Consider the following 22,694-nt stretch of genomic DNA (forward strand, 5'->3'; position numbering starts at 1 on the left):
AGCGAAGATATGGTAGAGCTTTTTGCACAAGTGAATGAACACTCTCTTTACGAGGGAAGGAACAAGCAACGACTATGGCCTGTGCTCGAGGAAATCCAAGGATTGAAATCCTAGATTATTTGATGAACGGGTTTTGCTCTAAGATCAAGCCAAGGGATCGTCAAGTTGAGCGTCTTCGCTCTAAGGATCGCATGAAGGGAAGTTAATTTCCCAGGTTCACTGAAACTCTAACACAGCTTAATAATTACGAAGATGCAGACCTATGTCAAGGAACTGGACGAGAGTTTGTTATACTCTCTTCAATGCCTTTTTGCAGGCAAGGATATTTCGACACGAGAATCTCTATTTGAGATGTCTTCGGTAGAAGGAATTTGAGTTTCTCTACAGAGAAGAGTTTTTCTGACGGTCGTTGATCATTGAGTACCCTATGCGCCTTTACCATTACAATAACAACTTTTGGTTGCGGTATATGTTTCTCCATGAGCAGGTCAAGTAGCATTTACACGTTACTGGAATAAATGCGAACTATTATGTTCGTAAGAATATAGTTGGCCAACCGTTTCAAAATGGTAAGAATTACATTTGGGAGAACATCCCTAAGAATCAAAGAGGGTTCGCTCTATTGTGAACCAAGTTTGAACGTACGTTCAGAAAATGCTATGTCTAGAATCCTATCTGCCTGAGATTTTACAAGGCATCATTGATGCTCGCAAGGTGAATCATTTTTTATGATTATGTAAGGACGAAACTCTAATGGGCGTCGGGAAAACACTGTTGGTGGTAATAACTCGCAGGAGGAAAATATTAGAAGGAAGTGCCGCCGTGCACAAGGAATCTTCGGATTAGAACCGTCCGCCTACGTTGAGCGACGGCCTGGAACAAGAACCTCCTTTAAGGTGATCGAAAATTATGAAAGAAAGACATCGAGCTTAATGCTCTATGACTTGGGCATTCCCTATATGGGAGGACACAAGAGACTAATAGCGCAAGGTTATGTGCAAGGACATAGACCTAGATTGATATCTAGGAGGATTATTCTTCTCGGATTGAGAAGGTAGAATTGAGTTAACAGATTCTTGAATGAGGAAACTTCCAATCTATTAGAAAGATGCGAATGACGAGTTCTTACATGGCTCGTAACTTTAATGAAAGGTGAAGGATATCCTCGAGGTACTAAAGGAAGGATATAAACTGGTAAGGTAGGTACTGAATTATTGAATTTATGTTTAATTTAATTTTTAAGTTCTCTTTTGAGAAAGGACCAGCTGAACTCACCAGTGAGCAAGATTTGGAATCTTTCTGGTTTCTCCTCGGCAGTTCAGTTGGACCTCTACAGTTGAGGACAACTGTTTATAAGTGAGAGGGATGTTGCTAAATTGGCTTTATTTGACATAAAAATAATTCTAAATGAATTATTGGAATTTTAAGTGAGAGGGTTTTTCTCACTGGAGACATCAGAGTACAGAGTATTCCTAGTGCGTCATTCAATGTAATGATGGGAGCGCTGTGAATGGGAATATCTGTAAGGCCACCAAGAACGGGTACTTCTGATGCCGCACATCGGATGGGTGACAGGGAGCATCGAGAAGAAGTATCCGACCATCTAGGAACAAACATCTCTGATGCGTCATAGGATGGGTGACATAGAGCATCGTGCAGGGGATTGTACCGTAAGTTCTGTAGGAAAGGACTAGGTGATGGGTATTCCTGATGCATCACAAGGTGGGTGATGGGTGCATCGGAAAGGGGATATCCATAGTCGAGAGGAAATCCGAACTCAAAAGAGATTACTATAAATACGCAAGCACAAGAATAAAGATGGGTTCTGAGAAGCTTTTCTTAAAAAGAGGAAAATTTTAACGAGTTTTTCGAGAAGAGCAAACGCTTTCCCGCGAGGAATCTATGTTTGCATTGCATTCGTGCTTGTGGTGGCTGCATCCAGGGATGCCTGGGAAGTGTTGTGAAAAGCATTGTTTTTTACTTATAAGGTTTTATTGAGTTTTTGGGTAGGTTCAGATCAATTTTAAAATATGCCGGCCGCCCACTTAATAAGTGGGAAGTCACTTAGTAAAAAAAGCAAAAAACCCAGCCAACGAATTCTCTCTCCCTACTTCGGGAAGTACAACAAAAAAAAAAAACCTGCCGCAATCTCTACGCGAGCAGCTATTCGTGAAGTGGCAAAGGAGCTATAAAAGCACCACATGTCCTCACTGAAAGGGGGTTACCAGCGTCAGCAAGAGAAGACTCTGCCGCCAGATAACGAAAGAGATCGCGAGATTTCGAAGCACGGAAGTCACTTTTCCGCGCAAGAGCGACAGGTATCTGTTGTGGATTCTCCATACAAATTGTTGTCGCGTATTTGTGTGTGTGTTTGCAGATACTTGATCACGAAGGAGAAGCGATAAGGCTTCGATCTATGCTTGGGAATTCCGAAAATAGAATTCGGAAATTGCCTGCAGAATCTCAACTCCGAGTACAGACGGAAAACGGATTGAGAGCTCGTCTTTCGGATTTCCCTTACGGGAAGGAACAACAGTCGAGTCAAAGAATTAGAACGAAGAGGTTTTCTCTGGTTCTTGTGCTTGTAAAAGATTCTCCCTAATAAAGGTTTCTCTTTAAGGAGGGGGACCATCCCATCTTCTGGTCCCCAGTACTGTGTCGATCTTCTCACTCTCTTTCTCTCTATCTATTTCTCTTTATATCCTTTGGCTTCAGTATTAAGTGATAAATTCTATTTATCCGAGTATATTTTATATTGTTGTGCGCTCCCATTTGTGACAGTGGTATCAGAGCATGGTCTCCTCTCTTTTTTTTTGCAAAGGAGGACGACTCTGGGAAGATACGGAAAGAAGCCATGACAAGCCAGTACTGTGTCGATCTTCTCACTCTCTTTCTCTCTCTATCTATTTCTCTCTATATCCTTTGGCTTCAATACTAAGTGATAAATTCTATTTATTCGAGTATATTTTATATTGTTGTGCGCTCCCGTTTGTGACAGTCGTTGAGGGAAAAGGTTATGACTGAATGCCACTCTCCACCATTTATGAGAGATACTTCTTTTGGCCGAGACTCAGGAAGGATGTGGAGGAGTTTGTGCGCAGTTTCTTGGTATGCCAGAAGTTCAATTTTCACATGCATAAAGCACAGGGATTGTTACATCCTTTGCCTATATCCATCCGTCCCTGGGAAAGTATTGCAATGGATTTCATTTTTGATCTCCCGAGTGTTAAGTATGGAGCTTGATTTACCCTTGTAATTTTCTGTGGTAAAAGCGCACATTTGTAAGGCCCCCATTATGAGGAGAAGCCATCGTGCGTGAAGGAAAATCACTCACCGGAAACCAAAATTTTCATGGACAAGAATCAGGGGCAACTTTAAAGGCCTCGGGGGCGGAGGCCCCCGATACTTTTTTTTCATCGGAATATTCTTTTTCGCCGGAATATTATGGCCGGACGGTGGTCGGAAAAAAACCGGTCGGTTGGCCGGTGGCTGGTAGTCAATGGCCGGTGGCCGGTGGTCGGAAGTCAATGGCCGGTGGCCGGTGGCCGAATTCAAAAGTGGACTTGTCTTCTCAAGGGCGGCCACACATGGGCGGATTGGAGGGTCCGATTTGGACTTATTCGTACAAGGGCGGCTACACATGGCTGTCTCTCATAAGAGAGGGCAACCCTTTTGGCCTATAAAAGGAGGCCATTTCTACACACATTTCATAGTGTGAAGTTGATGCAACAAGGTGAGTGTGAGGTGGTGAGAGTGAAGCAAGGCGGGAGCTCCATTAAGGGTATAATCCCTTTGTAAACTACTTCTTGTTTTGAAGTACTAAAGCCATTGAGTGGCTGCTTTCCCGTGGACGTAGCCCACATTGGGTGAACCACGTATATCGTGTGTACTCTCTCTCTCTCTCTCTACTCTATAATCTCGTGTATATAAATCTGTCTCTCTCCATTAAGTAATCTACTCAATTATCTATTTAGCTACGTCTTATTTCCTAACACCGAGAAAACAGAGTGGTCACGATGGTATTTGGACTATCAAAATCTCTTAACAACTACAAGTGTCTCATTGTTGTACACAACAATGAGACACTTATGGTTGGTTTTCACAAGCATAACCTTTGTTTTGGATTCATTCACAATCAGCCCACTATGGAAGAAAAAGTTCTCAAGGACAACCATAAGCTTTTGTGAATCTACTAAAGTGTGTGCTGCAAGCACGACATCATCTGCATACAACAAAATCATGATTATCGCATTGCAAATAGTGACCTCTTCAATGCATTCTTCTTGCATAAAGTCAAGTACCATTATTTCCAATTGATCGATGCGCAGACACATTCTTGCTCGTTGTGCTCCCAGTTAGACAGTCGTTTGTTTTCGCATTTGCTAGTGTCTTTTCGATGATTGATGACTCTAGGGGACACTGGCTAAACAGATTCAACTCCACCTTCAATGACATCAACCTGTCGTTGGACCGTAAAGAAAGGACCGTTATCCGTCTTGGTGGAGAGGCTCATGCGAAGCGGTTGCCCTTCTGGGTACGTCGTGATCCGCAGTCGAGGGATGGAACCGCAAGACACATGTATTTGGCGAAGTTCCTTAGTGAGGTTGTACCCCGATACTTGGGTGCTCTGAATAGACGGATGGGAGGATAATGCCCCCCTTCCTATGCTTTATTTTTAATCCTATCCCCATTGAGAGAAATGATATCATTCTCCCCAAGCAAAGCCAATAAGCTACAAGAGTGTCCAAGTGTCTTTCCCCCGCGGGAAAGTCAACCTCAGCTAAAAGGGGTTGAGAGGTGCAAAGCATTCGGTGAAATTTGGTCTAACGAAAAGGCCCTTTAAGGAGTTTGACTTTACCTCTCTCTATCAAAACGGACGCATGGATAAATTTTTGCAAACAAACTCCAAAGCTGACGAAGGCTCGACAGTTATAATGTCCTCTTCAAGCTCTATCTACTGATATATAGCACACCATGAGATTACTCATATTTTAGAAGATTCTTTTTCTGATTCACCTATGATGTGACAACTTTGTTTGAATCTAAGTGAATAAAAAAAAGAATCTTCTAAAATATGAGCAATCTCATGGCGTGCTATATATAAGAAGATAGAGCTTGAAGAGGACATTCTAACTGTCAAACCTCTCCCAACTTTGGAGTTTGTTTACAAAAATTTATCCATGTGCTCATTTTGGTAGAGAGAGGTAAAGTCAAACTCCTTAAAGGGCCCCTTTGTGAGTAAAATTTCACCTAATGAGGAGACACCACCAATCTTAATGGACACCACCTATGGGCCGATGCTCTTCCAAGAGGGTATGGCATTTCCTAGGGGACAAATGTCGGGTTACAAGGGCAGTTTAGTGAGGTGAGCGATAAGTTACCTGGAGGAAGCATCTCCTAAGGAAAGATCGAAGCAAGTTCCGCAATACCACGGCCCATGAATAGAGGTACTTGGTGGCTGTCACGCCGATAACTTGTCAGCAAAATGGGTCTCTCAAGGGCACGACTCTAAGAGTGTAGATAATTCTGGCCTCATGTATTCTAGAGTAAACTACTAACAAAAGCGACTACCGTAGGAGTGTGTGTGCATAGTCCTCATCGTTCTTCTTGTGCACTTTTTTGGTATATGAGGGGAGCCTCCGGGAGTGCACAACCTGACTCCTAAACCAAAAAAAAAAATCGATACAAAGACCAAAGAAAGTCGGTGACAACGGACATCCTTGTTCAACCCCAATACTGCTTACAAAAATTTCTAAAATTTTTCTTACCATGAGAGAGAGAGAGAGCTCTCACTGCCCTCTTGGGCCTACATTCGCCAGACTCCCTTGGGGAACGTGGCTCCTCTCTCTTGCTTCCATCCGTGCAACCTACAGGGAGAGAAGCATCATCTTGGGCCTGCATTTGTCAGACTCCCTTGGGAAACATTGCTCCTCTCTCTTGCTTCCCTCCCTGCAATCTACATTTCAAGCATGATCTGGAGATTCTGTTTTTTGAAGGCTTTTGTAGAATTGACCCCACATATATATTATGTCCAAATGCTACTAAAATGATTAATTTATCATAGAGATTCCAAGATTCTCTTGGAAATGACTAAAATCACACCCCCTTTTGTCTTGATCTGCACACTTTACATCCGTCACCATTATTATCTCCATTGCCATTATTTCCATCTTGAGTACTTCGGAAGAAAAAGAGAAATGCAAGATACTCACCTACACTTGGCACCTTCGCTACTGACCAACCACACACACACGCACGCACGCACGCGCACACACAGATTGGACTTGGTTTCGATCTTCATCACGTGCAAAGATCTCTCTTCACATCTGAGCTTGAAGTGCCACATCCCACACAAAAATCTCTCTATATACATTTTTAGCATATGAAACGGTACTTATCAAAGGAGATATGCATGCATTGAACTAGAAAAGGTTGTGTTATATTCATGGAAAATCCATAGATTTATAAATTAGACCTTGTACACAACCGACATGATGTGCTTGCATATATATAGTGAATTCCTCAATATTCGCTTAAATTGTAGCTAGATGTGGGAGGTATCAAAAGTCTTAGGTTTGGCACATTTTGAGTCTTAAGTGGCCATGTCTTGAGTCAAGTGTATAAATAAAAAATAAAATGATGGGAGAAAGATGGGCTTACAGTAGTTAAAATGGGCTTACAGTAGTTAAAATAATACAACGGGAGCAAGAGAAAGATGTACCCAACGTGAGCCCATTATTTATTTTGGATTTTCGGTAATATTTTACTTATTTGTCAAAGTCTAGGTATGGAAATGTACTGAGGTTGATATATAGTATGCAAACCCCTTGCCTCCATTGTACAAATTCAGTTATTCATTGCTAAGGTTGATTGGTTTAGGAGAAAGATGGGCTTACAGTAGTTAAAATAATACAACGGGAGCAAGAGAAAGATGTACCCAACGTGAGCCCATTATTTATTTTGGATTTTCGGTAATATTTTACTTATTTGTCAAAGTCTAGGTATGGAAATGTACTGAGGTTGATATATAGTATGCAAACCCCTTGCCTCCATTGTACAAATTCAGTTATTCATTGCTAAGGTTGATTGGTTTAGGAGAGACTCTCTCTCTCTCTCTCTCTCTCTCTCTCTCTCTCTCTCGTGTATGCATGATAAGTTGTACCCACTTTCAGCAGTTGCCCCCACCAAGACAACCAAGAAAAATAGCCTCTTTTTTGCCATTCCTACATACATTTGACTTGCTTGCTTTTACTTTGAAGAGACAAGATTTGGTAGCCCCACTAAGCACTTTAATGAAAACACAATGAAAAGCTTTGATCTTCATTTCTTCATCTCTAAATGAAAATTTTATTGTGCAATGACTAATCTAGTTCAATCTGTCACACCTTGTCACAACATTGTGACCTTGATGAATAAATACTTATAACTTTTTATGGGCTTTTCTTCTTTACTTACACTGTTGCACATGAAAAGTTCACATGGCAAGCAATTTAAGTTCATTTATTGATAATTTTTTGGATCTTTGTATAATTAATATTCATTTTTCTTTGTAATTAGAATTTCTATTTATAAAAACCTTTTTTTTAATAGCAGATATTTAATGATGTAAAACTTATTTTGCAAGATCCAACGGTCATTTGATAGATTATGACACAAGAAATGTGACCATGCAAAAAAAAATCAACTTCAATGGTTCATTTTTGAAAGATCTACCTAAGAAAATAACAAAGACTCCTAAGAGAACCTTGGTATAGTTTTAAAATAAAATCTAATAAAAAATGTACATTGCCACTCATTTTAATTTTCATATATGTCATAACTCTTAGTGTGAGGTCCTCATAGAATTTTTTTTGAGTCGACTTGAGTAAGGGAATAACACGTATTCATTGTTTTAATTTTTTTCACTTGCACCATTCACTTGAGGTGGCCTCCTTAGGTTTGGTAAATACCAAACCTAGAAATTTTGACACTTGTCAACCAACCATGGCTTGGTTCTACTCTCCCAATCCTAGCTGGCTAGTCCACCTCATAGAAGGAGGCTACCACATCACCAAAGGTCCATGTCACCACCCCATCTCACCTTCCACATCACCACAATCAACGCTTTGACCGTAATACTTAGCTTGCTATGTCACTCTAATTGCCAACTCGTCCACCACCTATCATTGCCACCTCGAATGCCACTTCATCTTAAGTGCCATATCATCCACCACCTCACATGCCACATGTAAGTATAGCTTGAATGGCTTGCCACATCACTCGCCACCTCATGAGCCACCAAGCATGCATCGCCATCTTGTCAATTCATCACCTCCTTTTTTGCCACCAAATCATTACATATCACCATTGACATGGAAAATGAGGGGATCCCATCTGCGACCTCATCTTTTCACCTATGCATTCCATGTCATCAATCATCCACATTATCCTGCCACATGGATGACCATGTCATTCATGCACGGTCACCTCAATATCCATGTCATTTTTTTAAATAATATAAATAAACTAAAAATAAAGATATCTCAACCTAATTATTTACATGGTAATTTAAGCAAAAAAATTATATTTCTATGTAATTTTTTGTTTTTTAGAGTATAAAGCATAATAAAATTCTATTTATTTGAAATATCATTGGATCACATAAATTAAAAAAAAAGATTTTGGTTTACTTATGTACATGGGTTCGGGACCTTTTGTATCGATACAAGCCGCACGTAGCTTGCGACGTCCGCCGTGTTCCTTGATCACACCGCGGCCCGTCGTGCGAGAGCTCACCATAGTCGGTGTCTTGGCCCTAGACACTGTCCGCCATCACTCATCGTCTATCGAGCCCCGTCAGTCACCCTGAGCGCATTAAGCTCCGCGAGACCTGAAAACAGCCCGAAAGTAGCCAAGCCCGTCGGTGGAAGGTAGCCTTGGCACTTGCCTGAGGGAGGGGATTGCATCCCATTGTCAGAGGAGGGGTTCGGGGAACTCTTCGCCTCACCTGACTTGTCCCTCGCTCCGCGGTCCGCTTTTATAGTTATACACAATCCGGTGTGGGATCCACAAGCCCCCCAAGAACCATGACACACGGGCCGGCAAACATGGGAAACCCCCTTGTTGGGGTAACGCTGCAAGAGAAGGTTTCCATGAAAGGATGAGATGGACGAGGGCACGAAAATGATGCGTCCATTGAAGACACTCGATGCACTGACGGGATGGCTCGTGATGCGGCAAGGAGCTAAGTGGACGGACGAGCCGATAGGTACTTGACGGAGCCACCAGCGACTCCATCATGATGTGGTTGACTACATGAACGGAGGATAACCAAGGGACTGTACGCATTGATGGGACGGCATAGGCCGACGATTGGGTTGACACTCTGAGTATGTCGACAAGGACTGAGAGGTACTTGAAGCACGAAGCGGACAACGTCATTGCCGATGAAAACGTGATAGGGCCAATCGAGGTTGGGTGCATCGACATGGCCGACTATGTCAAGGGAGGACAATCAAGAGGTTATCCGTAGAAGTCTTCGATGACAGGATGGATCGGGCCGACAAGGGTGGACAGGTGAGCGGGTACTTAAATCACGGAATGGACGACGCCACCGTCGATTGTACCATGATAGAGCCAATCAAGGCCGGTAGTGCTGACAGATCTGACAAGCCATGCACATCAAGGGTGATGGAGCCGTGTGGGTCTACGTGTGAGCCACACGAGTATCAAAGAGTGCTTGAAGGACGGAACGAACGATGCCATCTCCGGCTTCACCGTGATAGCATCGGCAAGGCCGAAAAGCCATGCACGGGTGCGACGATGGGATGGCGTGAACGGATGGGTGAGCCAACACAACAGGTGTGTCGATGAGGGCCGATGGGTGTGTGAAGATCGAAGCGGACAACACCTTGGCCGATGACACCATAACGGGGCCACCTGTGTTAAACTATAAGGATGGCCACGAGAGTTCACAAGGGTGGATGGGTGAGCCAACATGACAGATGTGTCGATGAGGGCCGATGGGTGTGTGAAGATCGAAGTGGACAACACCGGTCTCGATACATAATATACGCTAAAATTGGCCATATGAGCCATACAAACCATTATAGCACATAGTATGAGCTTTGATCACCCAAACCATATTTGATCCATGTGAAACTTTGCAGGGATGGGGAAATAGTTCTTACCCCCACACATTAAAAGTATCATGGCCATCCGATATGGTTTGAGTGGTCCCGACTTATACTATGCCTTAAAATCAGTTGTATGAGTCAAAGAGCCCATTTTAACCCATAGTTTCGGCCTTGACAGCCTATGATATACTTAATGGATGTGCAACTTTTCACGCATGGGTAATTTGTGCTCAATACCACCCATGAAAAGTTTCAGAGCCATCCAATATGGTTTGGATAGTCCCGACCCATACAATGGGCCATATGTCACATACATCCTATTTTAGCGTCGCATAGTAAGGGCCTTGAGTGCCTATACCATATTAGATGGCTGTGAAATCGCATGGATAGAGGAATGGCGCTCATCCCCACCCGTGCAAATTATTTTATTAATCTGATATAATTTGTGTGGTCCCGAACTATACTATGTGCTAAAATGAACCACACGCTCATATGACCCATTTTAGCACATAGTATGAGCCTTGACCACTCATACCATATCAAATGGTTGGTCAGCCTTGTAGGGGTTAGATAATGGTTCTCTCATCCACCCGTGAAAAGTCTTGCGGCCATACAATATGGTTTGGGCAGTCTCGAACCATACTATGCACTAAAACAAACCGTGTGGCTCATACGACACATTTTAGTACATAGTATGCACCTTGAACACCCATACCTATCTGGATGGTTGTGAAATTTGCAAGGGTGGGATAATGGTGCTCATCCCCACCCATGAAAACTCTCATAGCCATACAATATATTTTGGGTGATCAAGACCCATACTATGCGCTAAAATAGGTTGTATCAGCCATATGGTCCATTCTAGTGCATAGTATAGACCTTGATCACCCAAACCATAGCAAATGACTGTTAAACTTTGCATGGGGATATAAATGGTGCTCACCCTCACCGGTGCAAAGTTTCTTTGCAATCCATTATGGTTTGAGCGGTCTCGATCCATACTATGCGTTGTAAGTCCTAAACCCTGAACTTGAAATCGTAATCCCTAAAGCACAAACCCAATACCTTCAACCTTGAACTATGAACCTAAATACTTATCCCTACCATAAACACTAATCCCTAAATCCTAAAATATAAACCATAAACCATAAACCCTAAACCCTAAACTCTATGCATAGTATGGTTCAAGACCACCCAAACCATATTGGATTTCCACAAGACTTTTTATGGGTGGATTTGAGCACTATTCTCCCACCCCTACAATGTTTCATAGCCATACGATATCGTATGGGCGATCAAGGCCCATAATATATACTAAAATGGTCCGTATGAGACATACCATCCATTTTAGCACATTGTATGGTTAGTAACCGCCCAAAACATATCAGATAGCCATACGACCCATTCTTCCGCATAGTACGGATTGAGACCACCCAGACCATATTGGATTATCAGAAGAATTTGTACGGATGGAGGTGAGTACTATTCTCCTACTCCTACAATGTTTTACAGTCATTCAATATAGTATAGGCGATCAAGGTCCATAATATGTGCTAAAATAGGCCGTAGGAGACATACGATCCATTTTAGCACATAGAATGGTCAGGGACTGCCCAAAACATATCGGATCGCCACGAGACTTTGCACAGATGGGGTTCATCATCATTACTGCACCCTTGCAATGTTACACAACCATCCGATATGATATGGACGGTCAAGGCCCATACTATGTGCTAAAATAGGACGTATGAGCCATATAGCCCATTTTACCGCATAGTTGGGTCGGATTGTCCAAACTATATTGGATGGCCACAAGACTTTGCACAAGAGGAGGGAGAGTATAAATTTCTCACCCCTGTAAATTTTCTCAACCATCTGATATGGTATGGAAATTCAAGGCCCATACTATGTGCTAAAATGAGACATGGCTCATACAACAAATTCTAACATATAGTACAAGTCGAGACCTCTCAAACCATATTAGATAGCCCTAAGACTTTTCATGGGAGGGTTTGAGTACTATTTTCTCACTTGTGAAAAGTATCACAGCTATTCCATATGGTTTGGGTGGCCAAAGCCCATACTATGCGCTAAAATCGACCGTCTGCAGCGTTATCGATATTCCAGCTTTTACTCTCCTGGTACTTCTCATATTAAATGATCAGTTGAACATGAGAAAATCATTTGGGAGTATTAGATATTAGTTTTTATGACATTACCTCTCTCTTGAAATCATAGTCGTCCTCGACTATGAGGTAGAGAAGATAAAGCCTAGTTATTAGTCCGTTTGCTAGCGGGTAGAGGACCCCTATTTTACCCTACAATATCATCCCAGAATGGATGACTAGTCCATTTCATGCTTGAGAGCTTTAGCTGCGGCAAGCATATCTACACATTAGTATCAATCTTCCATAGTAGAGTGACAAGTTCTACTTGGTGTTCGGGAGACGTCGTCTCCACAAACATGATCCCAAGCATGCATACTCGTTAACATGTGCGCACCATAAAGAAAAAAAAGAGTCTTATAAGACAAAAACTTTGTTCATTTATACATATTTACATTTGCTTACTCTAGGGAATCATTCTAAGCATTGACATGGTTTAGGTTATATACCTAACGTTTTTCTTTGTTAGGTCATGTAATGGTCCCGGGATTTGTGAGAACTTTTCTATGAAGCATCTATAATTTGCCTACAAAGCTTCTTAGTTCATGTTGATTCCTTGGATTAGGCCATCCTTTTATTACCTCTAGCTTTGAAGGATCCATTTGGATGCCATCTTGAGAGATACTGTGACCTAAATATTGAATCTCTTGTAAGAAAAATTCTATTTTCTTTTTATTAATATAAAGTTTATTCTCTCACAAAACTTGAAATATTACCTAGAGGTGTTTCTTGTATTCGTCTAGTGAATTAGAGTAGATGATTATATCATCAAAGAACACTCTCGTAAAGGTTCGGAGAGGCTTGAATAGCTTCTCCATCAAGCGGTTAAATGTGGTTGATGCATTGGTCAAGCCGAAAGGAATGACATTAATGTACTCCTAAAGATCAAACTTAGTGCGAAATGTGGTCTTTACAATGTCTTTATCAACTATCCTTATTTGATGGTAGCTACTTTATAGGTCAATCCTACTAAAGTAGGTTGACCCTTGTAGCTTATGAAATAGGTATTCTACCGGTGGAACGGGAAACCTATTCTTGATAGTGATCCTATTTAGTGCTCTATAGTCAACACACATACGATATGTGCCATCTTTCTTTTGCACTAATAACACGGGTGAACAGAATGGAGATGAGCTAGGCCTAACCATGCCTTTCTCAACCAACTCAAGTACTTGCCGCATAATGTCCTCTTTTTGAGCTTGGGAAACTCTATAAGGAGGTTTATTAGGCGGTGAACTTCCTTGTTGACAGACACTATAGGTTGGTCAATCGGATCTGTTTTGTTGGTTAGTCGGATTGTGGTTAATCATATTGTAGTTCATTGGATTGAAGCGTCGGACTGTAGTCAGTCAGATGTTGGTCTATCGGATTCTGTTGGTCAGACAGATGTTGCTTAGTTGGATTTTTCTGGTTAGTCAGATTCTGGTAGGTTTAATCAGTTGAGGTTAAAAACCTATAAATTGTAATGTTCTTGGGGAGTTTTTGGACGAGTCATATGAAAATCAGGTACGAGTCTCTCTTTCTCTTTTCTTGCTCTCTCTCGGTCTTTACATTAAATTTTGAGAGAACGGTATGTGTATGCCCTCAACACATTGGCGATCACGGGCAAGTAACCCTACTTCCACTGCAGATGAAGGCGTGGCACTCAAGTGTGTGGAGGTCAAGCTGCAAAACGAGGAATTCTCTGTTACAAGCCTCTGACTCTTCCCTCTCTAGTCATGGCGAGCAAGCTGACCACAAAGAATTGAGGGCTTCTGACCCTATAAGGCAAGCCCCAATCCAAGCCTTCGACCCTTGCGAGCCAGCAGGGCAAGCAAATAAAAATTCAGCCTTTGATCCTTGTGCAAGAACTACACTGTAAGCCATTCAAGAAACGGCCTCTGACCCATGCAAAGGGCAAGCCTCAAATTCAGAAGTCTTTGACCCGTTCAATGGGCAAGTGGACCAGCCAAACATTAAAGCCTCTGACCCTGTCGGAATTGCAGGGCAAGCATCTCTAAATGCAGCCTCTGACTTGAATCCAATCCATGGAGCCGGACCACTTTAACCTGGGGCAAGCTCTTTGCTGTCAGTTCCTGTCTCTTTGTTACTGGAGCAGCGCCAAGAACCGACTGCTATGGTGTGTCTATGGAAAGTGGAGTAGAAGGGTGCTGGCTGCAAATGAGGTCCAGCAAGAAGTGCAGGTCAGAGATTATAGCGAGAGGGCAACTCTATCATAGTCCAAGATGAAGCGAGTTTTGAAGCTGGAGTGAAGGTGGGTGTGCGAAGGAAGAGAAGTGTTGCAAAATCGGATGTAAATGAGCAGTACAATTGGGGTTTGGTGGCGGTTCTGGCTGCTACACAGAGGGCGTAATTGGGCTGCAGAAAAAAGACAGAGAAGCGGAGAGAAATGAAGTGGCGGATCAGGTGGAGTGTAGGCCATGATCAAGAATTAGTAGAAGGTTTCACGCTGCGTGTTGCTCTGCCAGTTCTAACAAACTCAACAAGTCTTCGTTTCTATCTTGTGTGCCAGCAATTCACCTCTGTATGTTTTATTAAGGAAACCTAATCTTCCCTAGAAGGTATTCACACACATATACATACACATGACAATTCGGGTGATGAGCATCCTTCAAAATCCAGCAAGTGCATAGTTTCACGTGGCAAATTTCATAGCAAATTTTTATTCATAAGATTCAGAGGGCTGGCAGCGGATTGCAAATCAGTGGAGATGAAATCAAGAGGGTTTTCTAGAAGCGGTTTTGAGATGATGACTCTTGACATGGACGAAGTGATCCGATGGAGACATACCAAGAAAAAGACCAGATGTACTACCTGGAGACGCAAAGCCTGCAAGAAGCGAAATCTTGGACAGCTTATGGAGAAATCTTTTGGTGAACCATTGCGAAATGAAATCATTATGTTTTTCCCACATGTGTTATTCTCAAATCTTTTCTAATCCTATGTCATGTGATAAGGCATTTGACTCTGATCAAGGGATATGTGAATCTGTGTCAAATTTCTACGAAATCTACCACCGGGCTGTGCCATGTGTTGACAGACACTATAGGTTGGTCAATCGGATCTATTTTGTTGGTTAATCGGATTGTGGTGAGTCGCACTGTAGTCAGTCAGATGTTGCTTAGTCGGATTTTTCTGGTTAGTCAGATTCTGGTAGGTTTAGTCAGTTGAGGTTAAAAACCTATAAATTGTAATGTTCTTGGGGAGTTTTTGGACAAGTCATATGAAAATCAGTTACGAGTCTCTCTTTCTCTTTTCTTGCTCTCTCTCAGTCTTTACATGCAATTTTAAGAGTCGTTCTGTGTTTTTCCCTGTTGAGGGTGTATGCCCTCAACATTCCTGGAAGAAGTTCAATTGCATGGTCGTCTCATTACCTCGTTTGGGACGTAGTTCACAAGGGATATCGTCTCAATAAAAACATCTTGGAACCCCTTGAAGAAATTGGATAACTCTAATTCCTTTTGATTGTTTATTGTTTTCTTTTACTAAAGTATTAGGTTCATTTTGAGAATCTTTAACAAAAATCATGTAGATGGAAATAGAGCTCTTTATTGACTTATTGAAAGCTTGCTTATGTACAAGAGGTATGGTACTACCTAACTCCTTAGCATCTATATACATATCTTTTTCTGTGAACCTAAAGTAGATTTGTCTTTTAGGAAAATTAACATTGGCAGCCATGCGATGAAACCATGGTGCCCCTAGGATTACATCCTAGTGCTTCAAAAAAGAGATAAAGAAATCCTCCTTGTCCACATGGCTTTGGACATGGAGCCTCAATTTCCCAATTAAGGGAGTGACTGATCGAGGCTTCTTGCCCTTTGAAAGCACCATTGGCAGGTAGGACATCTCCCATTTGATAGGCTTGGATGCCTAGCTTCGTTGACAACTCTTTGGATATAAAATTGTGAGTATAACAAGGGTCAAAGAGAATAAAAGCGTCATGTTCTCTTACCTTTTCCCGAGCATGGCATAGAGGATATCCTTTGTGATGAGCATCCTCTTCTTGAATTTTGACCAAGGTAGCTCTAGGAGGCTCAGTACGTGTATTCTTGTGGGGACAAGCACGATAGGTATGCCCTTGCTCCCCGCACTTGAAACAACGGTTTTATTTCCGATAACGCTCTAGCTCTTTAGGAGAGAGTTTATTATTGCGTTTATAAAATCCCTTCTCCTTAGCTTTGTTGTTGTTTGCATTGCCTTTGAGAGACTTTTGGACATTGTCCTTCCTCTTAGGCTCGTTACGGTCCTTGTTTTCCATGGGCTTAAGATCTCTCTTAGCCTCTTGTTGGAAGTTGATTTGTGAAGCCACCATGGTATGGTGTATGATCGCAGATATGGTGCGTGGCCTTTACAAGTTAACATATTCTACCATATCCTCAGTTAAACCCGCACAAAACTGTTGGTTTTGCTTTCTAAATCCATCTTTTTGAAGACAGTGGCTTTGAGATGTAAATCCCAAAATTTGTCTACATATTTATGAATAGATTTGTACGGAGAGCTTCAAGCTTCGCCATTCGGTGAGTACTTTGTCTTTGGTATTGGTAGCCAAAAACTGCTTCATGGTGGAAGCTCTTAAAGCTTTCTATGTTCGTAGAGCTTCAACATTTGCTCATAGGCTAGACCACCATTGCCTGGCGGTCTTCTAAAAATGCATAGCTACATGACGTAGCTTAGAGGACTCTGTGAAGCCCTCATCTCCAAACGCCGCATCGAATTATTGGATAAAGGCCAAGAATTTGTCCATAGCACCAAAAGTGCCATTTTAGGTAAGGAAAGAGATGTTCTTTCCTCCCTCTTTGAACTTTTCGAGCTTGGACGACCTCTTCCAGGCCGCATAGGATTTTCCATGGCCTCTTCTTTTAGGTGATTCAAGAGTTGCACCATCACTTTCTTCAGAAGAGGAAGAGTATGAGGAGGATGGGGAAGAGGTTGACCTCTTTCTCCCCTTGTTCCTCCTTGTCTGCACCATCAATTTCTTCAGAAAAGGAAGAGGGTGAGGAAGATGGAGAAGAGGGTGACCTCTTTCTCGCCTTTTTCTTCTCTTGTTTTCTCTCGTCCCTCTTTGAATTATGGTGTAGAGAAATATGCGATGGTCTTCTCTGTTTAGGGGGTGTTGAAGAGCGTTTTGCCTGCCGTCTTCATAGAGCCATCTCTGTCGAGGTGACAGGAGATTCACTTCTTTCTCGTTCTTTCGGTGGGGGCTCTATTGTTGAAACTTGGGTTCTCCTTTGGAGAGGAAATGCGTCATCGAGTAGTAGATTTTTGAACCCTTTGTATGGATCCTCTTCTTCTTTCCTTATCGGAGAGAGTCCTCTTTTGGATGTCTCACTAGGAGGCTTCCTAGGTACTCTCTCTTCTTGGTGGGGAGTTTGGAGAATACCATAGGTACGTAATTGCTGTAGCACTTCACGTTGGAGGGATGGGTTGCCTAGGGCTTGTTGTAGCCTAGAAACAAGATAGTTTACAAGCATACAGATATCATTAGTTTCTCTTTTGTTAGCAAAATCAAAGCTATCAACATTCATTTCAATGTCTTTTCCTTTGTCATCCATACTAGCAAATTTAAGGTGTAAACTTTAACTTGTACTTTTGCACTTCATGCCCTAGTTGCTACTCCTCTTACCTTCAAAGATAAGCACTCAAGCATCTATACACGTGGCTCGAATATTATTAACTGCAAGGAATAGAAGAGAGGGTTCAACAGAGCCAAGAGAGCACTGGTTCCTGTCAAGCTTTTAATAGCTCAATAATGGTTAAGCCATAAGCAAGCCCCGTAGGACTCCATTATTAAGACCATAGCAGGCGTGCTTCAAGGATGAAAAATTTCTATTCTACTTATGTTTTTGCAATTAATAACACCAACCATTTGTAGCAAGCTTGATGACCTCTCTTTTGAGCAAGAAAAGAGAAACCAATAGCTCTGATACCAATGTAATATTTAATACACTAGTAACTTGTGTGTAGCGGAAATTGATAACATAGTGAGCATTTCATTAAGAACAAGTTCTTAATGAGCATAGAGAGAGTACTTGATTGAGAAAGCAACATAGCAATTTAACCTTAGCTAATTTGGCATTGACAATACTTGAAAAGAGAGAGAAATAGAACAATTGATGACAACACGGTCTCCCCTCCATAAAGGCTTTGTATTATAGCTTCTCCCATCAAAGGATACTTTTGTACAATACAATCTTTGTGTTCCTTGATAAAACTAATCGATGTAATGAAGATGGAAGCTTCATACACCAAATTATGCTTGAAAAACACACGTAGTGTCCCTAGCCTCAATTCCTTATGCCATGTAAAAGAGCAGACCCCATTACAATGTGTGTAGCATTTGCTTGTCTCACGCAATATGCCTGTAGGAAAAAAAAAATGTTCTTTGGAAATAGGCAAGCCATAACTGATGGAGGCATCATTCGGGTCCTTGTATTTGTTCAAGCCATCGTCATTATTAAGCACAGTCTTGTTATTCTGAATAGTGGTCTTTTTTGGTGGCGGAAATTAGCGGGCACTATACACGAAGAGTATGTGCATCTAACTATACTAAGTGCAACATCTAGATTGTAACTCTTGGTTGTTTTGCAATCAGATTCTCGACAGGAAACATTCTTCCTAGAATAGCGAAAATGTTACATTAAAAATGTACGTAGAAAACTTCTCATTTCATTAAGTGGAGCTGAGGTGACTATAAGATGGAAGTCTTTTATATCATGCCTTGCTAGGTTATCCAACAACCCAAAGAGGGCATGATTAGTGTATTTTGTTCACCCATATGCTTCATCAAACATGATAATAGAATAAACTGAGAGCTGGCCATCCACAAACACTTCTCTTAGAAGCATTCTATCAGTCATATACTTGATTACAATATCAAGCCCCACCCAATCCTCAAACCTAATTGCACAACCAACCTAATTTTGCTCCTATTAATACAACGGGAGCAAGAGAGAGATGTACACTGTTCGAGCATGCAAGGGCAAACAAGCCCGAGTAGAACGCAATGTAGCAAGAGAATGAGGGTGGGGCTTCTAAGGCTATCAGAGGAGATGCGATGGTTTAACAAACATTGCTATTGTGAATTCAACCTATAATGTTGTGTGCTGAAACTGCTTACTGTTAAGGTGAGCGCACTGACTCAGCTAGTGAATATTATGTGCTGTATTGGTACTGCTGCGATGATTATACGAGCAGTTCTCAGCCTGCCTGTCGTATCAACTGCGTGCAGATTGCGTGTCAACTGCTAGTTGTATGTGTTAGCTTTTTCTAGTGGCTGTAGAAGCACCCGCTGGCCGTTAGAATTCCAGCGAGCAACGGTTCATCACGCTGTGCAATGGATCTACTTCGCGCCTTCTATATTTATGTGTAGGCCAACCGTGTGCAACTATTCATTAATAGCAATCGAGTCCATGTGCTCAGAACCTCAGCCTTCAGCCGACCAGTAGCAGCCAGCATCTATGCTGCCGCATTTGTGGCCGCTGAGGGTTTCCATGTGCTAAGGCTATCCGACCTCTACTGCAACCGTACAACTTTTGATAGTTATTGATGTGCCTTTCAACTGATCATTGCAAGGACCGGCCTTTTGAGGGCTTCCACTTGCCCATCAAATGCGCTTACTGGCACACATCGAGCTCACCATCCCGCACAACCCCCCTTCCCTGATGTGCTCCTTCACCACCCCAAGTCCACGCTTGCAAACACGCAGCGTTAGCAGGGTACCTCTGCCTTCTCTCTATCCATTAGTGTCTCTCTCTCTCTCTCTCTCTACATATCTCTCTCTCTCTCTCTCTCTCTCTCTCTCTCTCTCAATGTAGAAGTTATAGAGGGATAGAGAGACTTATCCGCACAGTTACACAGGCCGCGAGTACGCCATGGCTTGATACACAGATGCAGATGTAGGTTTCAGTCAACGTTATATTATGTTCGTTCATTTATATTTTTATAACAAAACATTGACGTCCCTTCATGCGTTCACATGCGGACGAGTATTATCTTCTACACTCCCCCTTAATACAAATGTCAGCATAAAGGTCAATGACAATCTCATGATTAGTGCACATGTGTGTATGATTTTTTATTGTGTTACATTCAAAATGTGTTAGCCATAACTGCTAAGCATTAATATGTGTGCCTAACTAGCAGTGTGTGTTCTTTGTGAGAAACTTGAAAGCTGCAACTCTTATCTTGAGGTGATTTGTTGGTTCTTGATATTAGCACATGCAAATGCTTTGATTTGATAAGCATATTTGTGCTCTTCTCGAAACTTGTCTTCATTTTCTCCCCCTCAAGGAGAGAAGAGCTACATGCAAAATAAGTAAAATCTTTAGTAGCTTTACTAGATCAAGTATAAAGTGTGTTTTAAGTGAGGTTGTATGAAATATTTCAACAAAATAACGTTATGCATATGATAATATTACCTTTTTCTCTTGTTCAAATTTGCTACCTATTTTTGGTACATCCAATGTCTCAACTTTTACTTTGGTTTCAATTTATCAAATCTACTTAATATGGAGTGTGTGGAGAGCTATGCTAACTCCACTCGTGAGATGATCATGTGGGTACTGTAGTTAGCTCAAAGGATGCGATTATCATTTACGCATCTTGGCTTGCAATTGGCTCAGAGGATGCGATTAGCATTTGCGCATCTTGGCCATCTTGACATGTGAGGTGTTTCCTCACCTTTAGAGTGTGCTCTTGTTATCACTCTAGGATCCCTCAATGGGGCTTAGTTATGCTAAGCAATTGTCTCTTTGTTTTCCACGCTTGCATGGCATTGTTTTGGCTATTCATTTTTTCCCATCCGTTGTGGGAGTATGGCCATTGTGGGCCTTTCACTAGTGCCCTCATTGGGCAATAACTGATTGGTTGCTTAGGGGCAAGGCCTCCATAAGCCATTTTGGGTTCAATAAACATCTTGGGAGTTTGTTTCTCTTGGTTGCCTATGCCATCTTTGGCATGAATATGTTGCTTCATAGTTTAGGTTTCATAGATGATATCATGCATAAGTGAAGCGTGAAGGAAATTTGATGGGTTAAGGTGAAGCGGTTGGTTTAAACATGTGTGAAAGATCTGGTAGAAGAAAGGTATGCATATGGACAGGAAGGATATGTAAGTAGAGGAGTGTGATGGATACATCAATATTAGCAAAGACAGAGCCAAAGATTGTTTTGGTTTTAAAGGATCATGGAGATCGGCTAGGGCTTTGTCATAAGAATCATCTAGGGCTTTTTCATAAGGAGGAATTATTGATGGGACTAAGGGAAGGTGGTTATGGTCAATTTTATCATCCATTCTTGATGTGTATGACGGCGTATAAGCATTGATATGCAAGCTTGTAACTTCCATCAAGATTATATTGGAGCTCGATGGTAAGGATACTTCCATGAGGGTATCAACAACGTTTATGTGTGGTGGATATTTATGAGGCCCACGCAAAGAGCATGGTATACAAAGCTCTCGACAAGGTGAGAGACTAAACAAGCATTCATTGATAATCATAGTATTCATAGCCTCTTCCGATTGAAAAGCATTTTCATGTTCAACGAACAAGCATAAATCCTCAACAAAGTTGGCAATCTTGGAAATGGTGGAGCCCAATGCTTGAAGAAGCAATTATGTGTTGATTCCTCTACAATATATATGTATATATATTACTTGAGACCTTTCAATTCTTTTAGTAACAGCATCAAAGTAAAAGTGTGTAGCTACAGGGTGGAGTCAGTTACGCGTACGAGTTGCAAAACAAGCGGATGCGCACCATGTACAGGTTGAGGGACGGTCCGAAGTGAGTGCAGGGTATGGTGGCAGAATACAGAAGAGGTTTGTGTAGGCAAGCACTTTGAAACACGATGGCCCGAGTTGTTGGGCAAGGGCTATAGGATGGACTTGCAATGCAACGGGAAAAGAAGGCGTAGGAGTAGAAAATTATGTGGGTAAAGGGATGTTGCCAAAGAACCTAACGGCGCTTGTAGGAAGCGAAAAGACTTGCGGTCAAGACATTGAGGGTGGCGCTGAGGGAGAGAGTGGTGCAAGATAAGGTGGTGCAGGCGGCGAGAGGTTAAGCGACCATGCCTAAGATTCAGGGCTGCAAGTGCTGGAATGATTGAACTAGCAAAAGCATGGAAAATACGTGGGCTCGCATAGGCGCTCCAAGATGAGGCTACCTACGATGATACCATGTAGAAGTTACAGAGGGATAGAGAGACTTATCTGCACAGTTACACAGGTTGCGAGTACGCCATGGCTTGATACACAGACACAGATGTTCGTTTCAATCGACGTTATATTATGTTCATTCATTTACATTTTAATAACAAGACATTGACGTCCCTTCGTGCGTTCACATGCGGACGAGTTTTATCTTCTACTCTCTCTCTCTCTCTCTCTCTCACTCATACACACAAACACACGA

The 22,694-nt window shown here is 41.9% G+C and overlaps 1 protein-coding gene across 3 annotated transcripts in view; it reads left to right on the top strand.

Moving 5' to 3' along the window:
- LOC147446638 (homeobox protein knotted-1-like 7) overlaps window positions 1-22,694 on the top strand; it is an 89,904-nt gene that overhangs the window by 65,503 nt on the left and 1,707 nt on the right. The window contains exon 5 of one of the 3 annotated variants that reach the window (XM_086525828.1): window positions 13,911-15,505. The exons of the other annotated variants lie outside the window; for them this stretch is intronic. Within the exon in view, the coding sequence (XP_086381954.1) occupies window positions 13,911-14,141 (231 nt within the window). The 3' untranslated portion in view covers window positions 14,142-15,505. Of the gene's footprint in view, window positions 1-13,910; window positions 15,506-22,694 lie in introns of those variants that run through there. 3 annotated transcript variants of the gene reach the window in all.

This window comes from Adiantum capillus-veneris, chromosome 12, assembly GCF_014529385.1.
Source record: "Adiantum capillus-veneris isolate H3 chromosome 12, ASM1452938v2, whole genome shotgun sequence".
Taxonomy (NCBI): domain Eukaryota; kingdom Viridiplantae; phylum Streptophyta; class Polypodiopsida; order Polypodiales; family Pteridaceae; genus Adiantum; species Adiantum capillus-veneris.